At 49.4% G+C, this 13521-nt stretch overlaps 2 protein-coding genes across 2 annotated transcripts; one reads left to right on the top strand and one right to left on the bottom strand.

Moving 5' to 3' along the window:
* Positions 1-659: 659 nt before the first annotated feature.
* On the bottom strand, positions 660-1613 carry LOC311216541 (olfactory receptor 14C36-like; the record flags this gene model as incomplete). The annotated part of the gene is made up of 1 exon (XM_084298069.1): positions 660-1613. The coding sequence occupies one exon, from the start codon at positions 1611-1613 to the stop codon at positions 660-662; it is 954 nt and encodes a 317-aa protein (XP_084154195.1).
* Positions 1614-8553: 6940 nt separating this feature from the next.
* Positions 8554-9486, top strand: LOC311216540 (olfactory receptor 14C36-like; the record flags this gene model as incomplete). The annotated part of the gene is made up of 1 exon (XM_084298068.1): positions 8554-9486. The coding sequence occupies one exon, from the start codon at positions 8554-8556 to the stop codon at positions 9484-9486; it is 933 nt and encodes a 310-aa protein (XP_084154194.1).
* Positions 9487-13521: the final 4035 nt, after the last annotated feature.

Raw genomic sequence — 13521 nt, 5'->3', positions numbered from 1 at the left:
TTCTGAAGTCACACAGGGCAGTGTCAGGGCTCTGTGAGGTGCCTATGTCTGAGCTGGCCTTCCATGCTCCTCATACACATGGGGCTGTTGAGAGACACAGGTCCCTGCCTTGCACATCCACAAGCAGTGCACTGCAGTGCCTGCAGTGTCCCTGTGGCTCCTGCAGCCACTGCCAGAGGCTGGGAGGCACCTCAGTCCTGCGGTGTCTTGCCCTGCTCTGCCCTCCTCTGAGATACCCCAGGACATGAGCAGTGGGCACAGAGACATTCAAGGAAGCACATCCCAGAGCTGCCTTCAGGTGGCTTCCCAGGGGTCGTTACTTTGTCTTGTGACACTATCTGTCCAGCTGACCTTCATGAGACTTCTAGGAATAGCTGATGGCCTTTGTGCTCCTTCGTATTCATCTCTCCACACACATATGATGTGCCTGCTGTCACCAGCATTGGGTTTCTCTTTCCATGTCTCCTATGCACATACAGCAGGCCCTGCTCTTCTGGGTAATCCTATGCCCCGAAGAGCAAGTGAGCAATGAGCAATGGCCTGCTCAGTCATTGCTGAACCTCCTGCCCATACACCCCACAGCTCTGAGTTTGTGATGGCGCTCTCCAGAGAATGAAAAATGACCAAAAGAAAACCTTGTTCCTGCAATGCATTATGAGTCATATGAAGAAGACAATGAGCTTTTTTTTTAAGATATCAGGTCTTATCAGTTTCCTCAAGGCATCCTTGAGCTCCTGGTTCCTCATGCTGAAGATGAGGGGGTTCACTGCTGGAGGCACCACTGAGTACAAAACTGATACCACCAGGTCAAGGGATGGCGAAGAGATGGAGGGGGGCTTCAAGTGGGCAAGCAGGACAGTGCTGACAAAGAGGGAGACCACGGCCAGGTGACGGAGGCACGTGGAAAAGGCTTTGTGATGGCTCTGCTCAGAGGGCATCCTCAGCACAGCCCTGAAGATCTGCACATAGGATAAAACAATGAAAACAAAAGAACCAAACACTAAGGAAAAACTGAAAACAAGTAGCTCAAATTCTCTGAGGTAGGCATTTGAGCAGGATAGCTTGAGGATCTGGGGGATTTCACAGAAGAACTGGTCCACAGCACTGCCTTGGCAGAGGGGCAGGGAAAATGTGTTGGCCGTGTGCAGGACAGCATTGAGAAAGCCACTGGCCCAGGCAGCTGCTGCCATCTGGGCACAAGATCTGCTGCCCAGGAGGCTCCCGTAGTGCAGGGGCTTGCAGATGGCAACGTAACGGTCGTAGGCCATGACTGTGAGAACTGAAAACTCTGAACAAAAGAAGAAGACAAAAAAGAGGACTTGTGTAGCAGAGCCTTGATAGGAGATGGTCCTGGTGTCCCAGAGGGAATTGGCCATGGCTTTGGGCAAAGTGCTGGAGTTGCAGCCCAGGTGGAGGAGGGCGAGGTTGAGGAGGAAGAAATACATGGGGGTGTGGAGGTGGTGGTCGCAGGCTACGGCAGTGAGGATGAGGCCGTTGCCCAGGAGAGCAGCCAGGTAGATGCCCAGGAAGAGCGCGAAGTGCAGGAGCTGCAGCTCGCGTGTGTCTGCGAATGCCAGCAGGAGGAATTCACTTACAGAGCTGATGTTGGGCATTTTCTGACATTGAACACAGTTGTCTGTTGAAAAGGAGAAGGCAGAACAAAGTTAGAAGAGACTTCTCTGAGGAAAACATATTGAAAGTCTTAGAGCACTCTCATCCCAAGCCTCTCTCTTTGCAGGAGAATCTTTCTGCAGCTATACTGCTTGAGTCCTGGCTGATTCTTTCTGAGGCTGGCATTGGAAGCGGGGATTCATGTGGGCTCCAGAGGAGTCCTTCCTGCTGTGAAGCATTCAGGAAGCAGGAACAAGGGGGAAACTGAAGTTCAGTCCACTTATAAGATCCATGAACTTCGCAGTGTTGTTGCAAAGAACGCCTCCCTCCAGTATAGAGCAAGGCAGATTTTCTTACGCTTAGTACAACAAGCACTCTCTACGGTTTCCCAATATGTAGAGACAGCTTAAAGCAGAGAAGCCCCAGTCCCACTGCAGATGGACAGAATCCTCACCTTGTCTGCAAGTGCACGAGCAGGATCTCAGCTTCTCCCTCTTCGCCAGGGCTGCAGAGGCCTCACTCCAGCTGCCCACAGACAGCCATTCAGCAGCACGGACATGGCCTTAGTGCAGAGGTGTCTTCTCCTTGGGGCATCTGGAGAACACAAGGATGCCAAGAGAGAGCTGCATCCTGCTGGAGAGAAGCCTATGGCCCAGGAGGATGCCTCTCAGACAGCTGAATTTTTGAAATCTGGGCTCTCCCATCATCCTGGCTGCACCCCTGCAGTGTCTAGAAGAGGCTTATCACTTGACTTTTGGCTGTCCAGGGGCAGCTGGGTTATTGCTCTCCATGGACTTTCTGCCAGACATCCTCACCTCACAGTTCAACCCAGCAGGACTCTCAAAGCCCACTGCCCTCCGAGAAACAAGACCCAGGAGGAGACCCTTCCAGGACCTGCAGCTGCATGGCCCTGCAGCCAGACACTTACCTTGTCAAGGGCTGTGCAGATTTCTCCTGCAGGCAGCTTTCAGCATCCTCCCTCTCCCAACTGCCTCCAAGCCCTCTCTCCTTTTCTCCTCTCCATGTCTCTGCTGTGGTCAGAGCCCCCAGCCCTGCTGTGCTTTGCAGAGGAGCTTCTCCTTGGCAGAGCTGTCTCTCTGCACCACGGCCCTCTTGCCAGGAGCTCTCTCTCTCCCAGGAGCCTGGCCCAGCTCAGCAGCACAAGCCCAGCCCAAGGCATTGGAATCACCCCTCTGGGGGCCTTGGTGATGAGCCCACAAACCTTAGACACTGAGAGATAATTGAAGACATCTCTCCAGAAGTCCAGGTCAGATGTATGTTTCCTGCAGTGTCCCCCCAAGGCCAGCACTTACACAGCCTCCCTTGGAGCTTATTACAGCAGTACACTGAAGGCAGTGAGGACAAGGAGACAAAGGCAATGTGAAGGTGACACGGATGTGTAGGCAAACTGGATGTGTTTCACCAAACACAAGGGCCTAGGCAATAAAGAATGATTTAAAATTTGAAAAGACTGAAAAGGAAGATAAAATTGTAATAATAACAATAATAATAAGAAGAAGAATATGTACAGAGCAAGTGATGCACCATGCAGTTTTTGAGAAGCCCCTCACCAATGCTCAACCTGTCCCTGAGCATGGTCCCCCTGACCCAGGCCAGCCCGCATCAGGATCTGTTGTGCACGTCCCTTGGCCTTAATTTCTTTTAGTGCAAAATCAGCTTTCAGAGGATTTTGGAGTATTTTCTTCCCTTTCTCAAATACTTCCTCTGTTCTGTCACCCCACACGATGATGCCATTGATGTAGTGCAGGTGTTCAGCAGCTTCCAGTGCAGTATAGGTCAGTCCATAGTCCCTCAGGGCTGTGTTTCCAGCCCTGGGGCAGTTGATTCCATGTTGCAAGCAAGCTGCGGCCTTCACGCTGCTGGAAAACAGATGGAGAAAAATGCATTAGCGATATCAGTTGTGGCAAAACACTTGGGTGCCTTTGATTCCAGTTTGCATGGACGCTCTACCGTGTCCAGCATGGCAGAACTCAGCATTGCATGACTTCATTCAGGCCACGATAGTCCTCAGTTAGTGGACTCAGCTGGTGCTATACTGACTCAGGTGCACGGTTGTGGTAGTGATTGGCACCAGCTGTCCTTCAACCCTCATCAACCCCACAACAGAAAAGTCCTTTGAGAGACCAAGGCAAGGTAGACAACAGTTTAATGTCCTCCATCTCCAAGGCAGCTATGCCAAAAGCCCACTGATACCCTTCTGGGTCCTTAAAGTATCTATCCTCTCCTGAAGTAGTCTCTTGCAAGGATGCACAGAGTCTCTGGGTTAGTGCCAATGGGTTGCTTTTGCCACTCCTTCCCACTTAGATACACTTAGGCCAGGACCCAGTACACTGCAGTGGTATGTGTTTCTTTGGAAATGCCAGGGTTATAACACCTCCTTTTCAAGCATTTAACCATTTTTATTAGGATTCTGCACTTGCTCAGGGGTGAACTTCCAAAGCTTTGGAGTTGCCCAGTGCTCTAGGTGCCTGCCCATATCCTCACACACTCCTTGCCACTCGAAACTCTCCTGCCACCAGAGAGGTATCTGAATGGCCTTCTTAAGTTGTTCTGAAACACATTCAGGAGACATAACAATAGGAACATGCTGGTTTGACCATCCCAAGGATATTCACAACTTTGAAGAGCTAGTGTAATTAGCAGAAAGGGAGAGTGAAGAAGTAGGGAAAAGTGTCTTCCTCTTGTCTCCCCCACAGCTTGGTTTCCTGATGTCGTGGTTTAACCCGGCTGGCAGCTAAACACCACGCAGCCGTTCGCTCACCCTCCCCCCTCCCTCTCCGGGACGGGGGAGAGAAATGGAAAGTGAAGCCCGTGAGTTGAGATAAAGACAGTTTAATAAGACAGGAAAATAATAATAACAAAATAATAATAATAATAATGTTACAATGATGATAATAGGAAAGTAATAATAATATGTACAAACAAGTGATGCACAATGCAATTGCTCACCACCCGCTGACCGATGCCCAGCCTAACCCCGAGCAGTCCGGCCCCCTCCCCCTGGCTAGCCACCCCTATATATTGTTTAGCATGACGTCAGATGGTATGGAATACCCCTTTGGCTAGTTTGGGTCACCTGTCCTGGGTCTGTCCCCTCCCAGCTCTAACTGCACCCCCAGCCTGCCTGTTGGCAGGACAGAGCGAAAGGCTGAGATGTCCTTGGCTTGGTATAAGCACTGCTCTGCAACAATTAAAACATCGGGGTGTTATCAGCACTCTTCTCATCCTAAGCCAAAACACAGCATTCCACCAGCTACTAGGAAGAAAATTAATTCTGTTCTAACTGAAACCAGGACACCTGAGGAGAAAAGGTCCAGAGTGTAATTCTTAATAGTTTCTGAGAGATGTCTCCCAAGGTATGGAGGTAATGGCAATGCTGAGTGCAAGTACCAGATTAGTTTCATGACCAGGAATTTTACCATGTCATAAGCCAGTGTTACACGGTACACCGAAAGAATAAAGTTAAACCAGCCATCAGAAAAGATAAACAGCATGACAGGGGAGACATACAGTAAATAATGTTCTATACAACACAATTCTGAAATGCAGCACAACAGACCTGAGATTTAAGAAAAAAAAAAAAAAAAAAGAAAAAAAGAAAATCAACGTTGTGATCAGCAAGTATTAAAATCAACTAATGTTTATAACAGCTTTCTTTTAACATGCTGTGGTCAGATCTGTCATTGGCTCAAACTTTGTGCTCCATGTTGGGCACCAAAAAGAGTGTGGTTTATCCCGGCAGGCAGCTCAGCACCACACAGCCATTCACTCATACACACACCCTGCTACATCCCCAGTGGATGCAGTTGAGAATGAGGAGAGGAAAAAAATAAAATAAAAAAGAAATCATGGGTTGAGATAAAGACAGTTTAATAGGACATAAAGGGAAGACAAATAATACAAACAATGATGATCATGATCATGATGGTGATTGCCTGTCCTGCAGCAACGGTACTCCGTACCCTGGACAGCCAGCCCATATTGATTTTTCTGGAACATCCTTTTGGCTACTTGGGGTCTGGAACATCCCTTTTGCTGTTCCATGGTCTGGAATATCCCTTTGGCTACTTGGGGTCAGCTGTCCCGCTTCTATCCCACAACAACTTGGGCAACAACTAAGCCATCAGGGTGTAATCAGCATTCTTCTCATGCTAAATCCAAAACACAGCATCATACCAGCTACTAGGAGGAAAATTAACTCAATCCTAGCCAACTCCAGGACACCCATAGACTAAAGGCATGATATCTCTGTGTGAATATCAAAAGAGGAAAGGTGGTGGTGATTAATTGGAAAGTACTGGAGCTGAGCACGATGCAGATGGTATAGAATATGGGGTGGATATTCTCCATGTATTGGCTGGGATAGACTTAATTTTCTTCCTATTAGATGGTACAGCGCAGTGTTTTGTAAATAGGATGCAATTTTATACAAAATAACAGCATGCATGAGAAGGAAGAACAGAAAATGTGGAATCTGGCAGCCTTCCATCCCCTACCCTTCAGTGATTCTGTGCTGCAATTCCATTCAACTGGTTACTCCTGTGTTACCCAAACTGTGCTACAAACACCTGCTACTGTTATGTTGTGAGAGATAGCACAATCAGGGTGACCTGTCTGCCTGCAGATATTAACACCTGACAGAATGGACCATCAGTGTGGAGAAAATATTGAGAAACTGCAGGATTTTGCCTACAGGAACCTCTTGGCATTACAAGGATCAGAACCTAGTCCTGCACTAGAGGAAGAGGAACCCCCCACATCAGGGCAGACTGGGACCCTGCTGAGTGAGCAGTGCCCAGGAGGAGAAGGGCCAGGGCACCACGAGGGATGCCATAGAGCAGAGGTGCCTGCTCACCAGGAAGCAGGCCAGCTTCCTACAGAGCTGCCTTACGAGGAGCACAGCCAGCAAGCAATCTAAGTTATCAGACTCATCTCAGATCCCCTGAGACACCACACAGACAAGGGTGTAGAGACAGCAGGAAAAGAGGTGCAGGTGTGAGAGTCCCTTGGACAGCCTGGTGTGGAGAGGAGCAAGGGCTGTGGCAAGGCTGAAAGTGCCAACAGGACATAGGTCTCTGTGCCTGAGGCTACGGCTGTTGTCTGTGCCACTGAGGCCTATCAGGAGACAGGTTATTGTTAAAGCACCAGAGCCTCATTGCCTCCTTACCTCCACCCATCAACTAGGCAGGGGTCGTACCATCCTCCTGCACTTGGCCATGCACATCCCCATCTCCTACTGCCCCAGGAAGAGCCCTGAGCACTGTGTGAAGGGAAAGGATCTCCCTTCCCAGGGGCTGGAGGTCAAGGCCTGGCCCCTGTACTTGCTGAAATGCATCTACTTTGTCTACACCTCAGTGTCACCTTCACATTGTCTTTGTCTCCTTGTCCTCACTGCCTCCAACATTCTGCTCTAATGAGCTCCAAGGGAGGCTGTGTCAGTGCTGGCCCTCAGGGGGAAATTCCAGGAAACTTGCATCTGACTTGGACTTCTGGAGAGATGTCTTCAATTGTCTCTGAGTTCCTGAGGTTTGTGGTTCATCAGGAAAGCCCCCAGCGGGGTGATTGCAATGCCTTGGGCTGGGCCTGTGCTGCTGAGCTGGGCCAGGCTCGTGGGACAGAGAGAGCTCGTGGAAAGAGGGCCCTGGTGCAGAGAGACAGCTGTGCAGGAGCAGCTCCTCTGCACAGCGCAGCAGGGCTGGGGGCTCTGACTGCAGGCACCCAGGCAGAAAGGGATTCCAGGCAGCCTGGAGGGTGCACGCAGAGGAGAGCTCAGTGCAGGAGAAACGTTCTCAGCTCTGTCCACGGTAAGTCTCTGGCTGCAGGACAGTGCAGGGAAGGTTCCTGGAAGGGGCTCCTGGATGCAGGGTGTCTCTGCCTGGCCAGGAGCTGCCAGGATGTCTCTCATGGTTTGTGCGGTGTGGAGGAGAAGGTGCTGCAGGGCAGCTGTAGGCAGCAGGGACATGGGCAGGCAGTGAGAGGGAGCTGCTCCCTCCCTGCTATCCCCTGCAGTGCAGGCACCTTCCTTGCAGCAGCATCTGGTCTCCTGTCTTCCCCTCGGAGCTTCTGTCATGGGTTGTAGAATATGGGGGGCTGAGAATATGGGGTATATGAACCTTAAATCTCTTTGTAAGTAGACACATTTCCTGCAGGCCGACTCCACCTGCCTCCATGGAGGAAGGCACAGAATCACAGAATCATAGAATATTCCGAGTTGGAAGGGACCCACAAGGATCATTGAGTCCAGCTCCTGGCTCCACAGAGGTCCTACCCCCAAATTCCTACCATATGACAAGGAGCATATTCCAAATGCTTCTTCCATTCCAGAGCTCTTGTCCCTCTCCTGTCTGTGCCCGCCAGATGGCACAGGGCTGTGAGGAAAGGCTCTACCTTATCAACACCACAGCCTCTGCATTGGGTTGGGTCTGCCCTGCCTGCCCATGCCTGCCCATGCCCTTGCCCGGCGTGGCAGCTGGTGGTGTCTGATTCTGACGGGGAGTGCTGTGCATGGCGGGTGAAGCAGGAGGGGATACTCCCTGTTCTCTCTGGCCAGACATGCACGATCCACCTGCTGAGTTTGTCTCCTGGGTATTGAAAACAGAAAACACACATAGTCACATTGCCAAACACCCCTCTCTCAGCAGAGGGAGCCACTTCCCAGGAACCTTCCCTCTTGGAACCTCGAATAGAGCAGAGCAGGCTCACTGGGAGCTGCTGGGCAGAGGAGGCTGCAGTGTACAGGACACTCAGCAAGCACAAAGCAGGGCTCCAGACAGGGAGAGACACAAAGGTCCTCTTGGAAACAGGGAATGTAAGGTTTTGCTTGGGAATTATCTGAATTTTGGTCAGACATTACTCGTAAGACTCTCTATTTATTTTTTATTTTTTTTCTCATTTAGCAGTGTCCATGTCCAGAGCCAGCAAATGCCCAACACCAGCTCTTTGAGCGAGTTCCTCCTGCTGGCATTTGCAGAGACACGCGAGCTGCAGCTCCTGCACTTCGCGCTCTTCCTGGGCATCTACCTGGCTGCCCTCCTGGGCAACGGACTCATCCTCACCGCCGTAGCCTACGACCACCACCTGCACACCCCCATGTACTTCTTCCTCCTCAACCTCGCCCTCCTCGACCTGGGATCCATCTCCACCACTGTGCCCAAAGCCATGGCCAATTCTCTGTGGGACACCAGGGCCATCTCCTATGAAGCATGTGCTGCCCAGGTCTTTCTATATGTCTTTATGATTACAGCAGAATTTTATGTTCTCACCGTCATGGCCTATGACCGCTACATTGCTGTCTGCAAGCCCCTGCACTACGGGAGCGTCCTGGGCAGCAGAGCTTGTGCCCAGATGGCAGCAACTGCCTGGGCCAGTGGCTTTCTCATTGCTGTCCTGCACACGGCCACTACATTTTCCCTTCCCCTTTGCCATGGCAATGCTGTGGACCAGTTCTTCTGTGAAATCCCCCAGATCCTCAAGCTCTCCTGCTCTGATGCGTACCTCAGGGAAGTTGGGTTTATTGCATTTAGCTTTTGTTTAGGTGCTGGCTGTTTTGTTTTCATTGTGGTGTCCTATGTGCAGATCTTCAGGGCTGTGCTGAGGATTCCCTCGCAGCAGGGCCTGCACAAAGCCTTTTCCACATGCCTCCCTCACCTTGCGGTAGTCTCCCTGTTTGTCAGCACTATCTTGTTTGCCGGTGTGAAGCCCCCTACCACCTTCTCCCTATACCTGGACTTTGCAGTGGCAGTTCTGTACTCGGTGGTACCTCCAGCAGTGAACCCCTTCATCTACAGCATAAGCAACCAGGAGCTCAAGCATGCCCTGAAGAAGCTGTTTCAGTTTTCTTCCAGGAGCAATTAGCTGCTGCTCTGCTGCTGCAATGGGAACAACCCACCAAAAAACACGGTGGGAGACACAGCCTTTCAGTGCCACTTACCACGTACACCAATGCAGGTCCCAAACTGTGAGAAAAAAAGGAAAACTCATATGTACAGGAGAGAAGATGGATCTCAGGATACAGTTCTTCAGGCACCTGTGGGCAGTATGGACACTGACATGCGGTCTTAAGGCTCCCTGGGTGGGCAATAGGAGAAAGTGGCCAGTGCCTGTCCTGTGCCACCTCCCCACCAGCCCTGCCCTTCCACAGGTGGAGTATTTCTCCCTTACTCAGGCACCAGCAGAGCTTTGCCTCCTCATCCTCCACAGGGAGATGAGCCACAGGCCTAGCTGTATGTGAGGGGGCAGCAGACCTGAGCAGAAAAAAAAAACAAAAAAACTTTTTCATGGCACTGGGAAATCTGAAGGGTCTAGCCCCTGTGGTTGAGTCTGTTCTCTGCAGCAAAGGGATATCTCCAAGCCCCAGGTACGTGGTTGCTCCTGCAGCTTTGAGGACCTCTCCAAGGGCATCACAGTATCAATGGTCAGGACCTAGGAGGGTCAGCTTGCCCATGGATCACAGCAGTAGGTTGGTAGGATTCCAAAGTTCACAAGGACACCTCCTTGCTCTTTTCATGAATGTCTGTATTACAAATTGCTACAAATCCTTCCCTGTAAAGCAACTACAGATTGCAAGAAACTGCTAAGTTACCACTAGGAAAGCAAATATGGGCTTGTGATGCTTTCCCTAAATCTGCACCAATAAATATTATTTGAGGTGCTACTGGTATGACACTCATGAATCCAATTGGTGGAGGGAACAAGACATGGCACCTTCCCCTTCTTTCTTTTGTGCCGGTCATGATAGCTCTTGAGTAATTTGAACATCATTAGGTAACTCTAACGATATGCCTCCAGACTGCGTTTCTGGCTTTTTCCAAGGGCAAACAAGTAAACAAAAGGGTACCAGAGGGCTGTTGGCATAACTGCCCTGAATGCAGCAAACATCAAATAGTTGTCTACCTTTCCTGGTCTCACACAGGACCCTTCTGTTGTGGGGTTGCTGAGAGCCGAAGAGCAGGTGCTGAGGGCTGCCACAACGGTGCACTGGCAGCAATAGCGCACTGACCTCCAAGTCCTCCAAGCTCAAGAGATATGTATTCCTGTGAGCAAAATGTCAAAGGGGGCAGGAGACCTGCTGGAAAGATCAAGGAGATCCTGGAGTGATTTAAATAGAAGAAGGAAGTATACATAACGTGGAAAAAAGGGACAAGTCACTTGGGAAGAATATAAGGACATTGTCCGAGAAAAGGTCCTTTTTAAATATATCAAGAGCAGAAGGAAGAGGAAGGAAAATGTGGGCCCACTGCTTAATGAGGTGGGTGTCCTCGTGACAAAGGATACGGAGAAGGCAGAATTACCGAATGCCTTCTTTGCTTCAGTCTTCACTGCTAAGAGCAGCCCTCCAGAATCTCTGGCATTAGGAACAAGAGAGGAAATCTGGAGAAACGAGGACTCTCCATTGGTTGAAGAGGATCAGGTCAGAGATGTCTTAGGAAAACCTGACAGCCACAAATCCATGCACCGCGATGGGATACATTCATGAGTGCTAAGGGAGCTGGCAGATGTTACTGCTGGTCCACTCTCCATCATTTTTGAAAGGTCATGGAGAACAGGAGAGCTGCCTCAAGACTGGAAGAAAGCTCATGTCATACCGCTCTTCAACAAGGGCAAGAAGGAGGCCCCAGGCAGCTACAGGCCGGACAGCCTCACCTCCGTCCCTGGAAAGGCAATGGAACAGCTCATCCTGGAGGTCATCTCCAGCATGTGGAAGAGAAGAAGGTGATCAGGAGTAGTCAGTACGGGTTCACCAAGGGAAACCATGCTTCACCAACTTGATAGGCTTCTATGATGGAATGACTAGCTGAGTGGGTGAGGGGAGAGCAGTAGATGTTGTCTACTTTGACTTCAGCAAGGCTTTCAGCACTGTCTCCGATAACATCCTCATAGGCAAGCACAGGAAGTATGAGGTGGAGGAGTGGTCGGTGAGGTGGGATGTGAGCTGGCTGGCTGGCAGAGTTCAGAGGGTCGTGCTTAGTGGAACAGAGTCTAGTTGGAGGCCTGTAGCCAGCAGTGTCTCCCAGGGACCTACACTGAGTCCAGTCCTGTTCAACTTATTTGTCAGGGACCTGGATGATTGTCGTGGTTTAACCCAGCCAGCAGCTAAACACCACGCAGCCGTTCGCTCACCCTCCCCCCTCCCTCTCTGGGACGGGGGAGAGAAATGGAAAGTGAAGCCCGTGAGTTGAGATAAAGACAGTTTAATAAGACAGGAAAATAATAATAACAAAAATAATAATAACAACAATAATAATAATAATAATACAATGGTGATAATAGGAAAGTAATAATAATATGTACAAACAAGTGATGCACAATGCAATTGCTCACCACCCGCTGACCGATGCCCAGCCTAACCCCGAGCAGTCCGGCCCCCTCCCCCTGGCTAGCCACCCCTATATATTGTTTAGCATGACGTCAGATGGTATGGAATACCCCTTTGGCTAGTTTGGGTCACCTGTCCTGGGTCTGTCCCCTCCCAGCTCTAACTGCACCCCCAGCCTGCCTGTTGGCAGGACAGAGCGAAAGGCTGAGATGTCCTTGGCTTGGTATAAGCACTGCTCTGCAACAATTAAAACATCAGGGTGTTATCAGCACTCTTCTCATCCTAAGCCAAAACACAGCATTCCACCAGCTACTAGGAAGAAAATTAATTCTGTTCTAACTGAAACCAGGACACCTGAGGAGAAAAGGTCCAGAGTGTAATTCTTAATAGTTTCTGAGAGATGTCTCCCAAGGTATGGAGGTAATGGCAATGCTGAGTGCAAGTACCAGATTAGTTTCATGACCAGGAATTTTACCATGTCATAAGCCAGTGTTACACGGTACACCGAAAGAATAAAGTTAAACCAGCCATCAGAAAAGATAAACAGCATGACAGGGGAGACATACAGTAAATAATGTTCTATACAACACAATTCTGAAATGCAGCACAACAGACCTGAGATTTAAGAAAAAAAAAAAAAAAAAAAAAAAGAAAATCAACGTTGTGATCAGCAAGTATTAAAATCAACTAATGTTTATAACAGCTTTCTTTTAACATGCTGTGGTCAGATCTGTCATTGGCTCAAACTTTGTGCTCCATGTTGGGCACCAAAAAGAGTGTGGTTTATCCCGGCAGGCAGCTCAGCACCACACAGCCATTCACTCATACACACACCCTGCTACATCCCCAGTGGATGCAGTTGAGAATGAGGAGAGGAAAAAAATAAAATAAAAAAGAAATCATGGGTTGAGATAAAGACAGTTTAATAGGACATAAAGGGAAGACAAATAATACAAACAATGATGATCATGATCATGATGGTGATTGCCTGTCCTGCAGCAACGGTACTCCGTACCCTGGACAGCCAGCCCATATTGATTTTTCTGGAACATCCTTTTGGCTACTTGGGGTCTGGAACATCCCTTTTGCTGTTCCATGGTCTGGAATATCCCTTTGGCTACTTGGGGTCAGCTGTCCTGCTTCTATCCCACAACAACTTGGGCAACAACTAAGCCATCAGGGTGTAATCAGCATTCTTCTCATGCTAAATCCAAAACACAGCATCATACCAGCTACTAGGAGGAAAATTAACTCAATCCTAGCCAACTCCAGGACACCCATAGACTAAAGGCATGATATCTCTGTGTGAATATCAAAAGAGGAAAGGTGGTGGTGATTAATTGGAAAGTACTGGAGCTGAGCACGATGCAGATGGTATAGAATATGGGGTGGATATTCTCCATGTATTGGCTGGGATAGACTTAATTTTCTTCCTATTAGATGGTACAGCGCAGTGTTTTGTAAATAGGATGCAATTTTATACAAAATAACAGCATGCATGAGAAGGAAGAACAGAAAATGTGGAATCTGGCAGCCTTCCATCCCCTACCCTTCAGTGATTCTGTGCTGCAATT

Source organism: Netta rufina (assembly GCF_964035555.1).
Source record: "Netta rufina genome assembly, chromosome: 18".
Classification (NCBI taxonomy): domain Eukaryota; kingdom Metazoa; phylum Chordata; class Aves; order Anseriformes; family Anatidae; genus Netta; species Netta rufina.
Note: the sequence above shows the minus strand (reverse complement) of the source record. Positions and strands in the feature narration are given on the sequence as shown.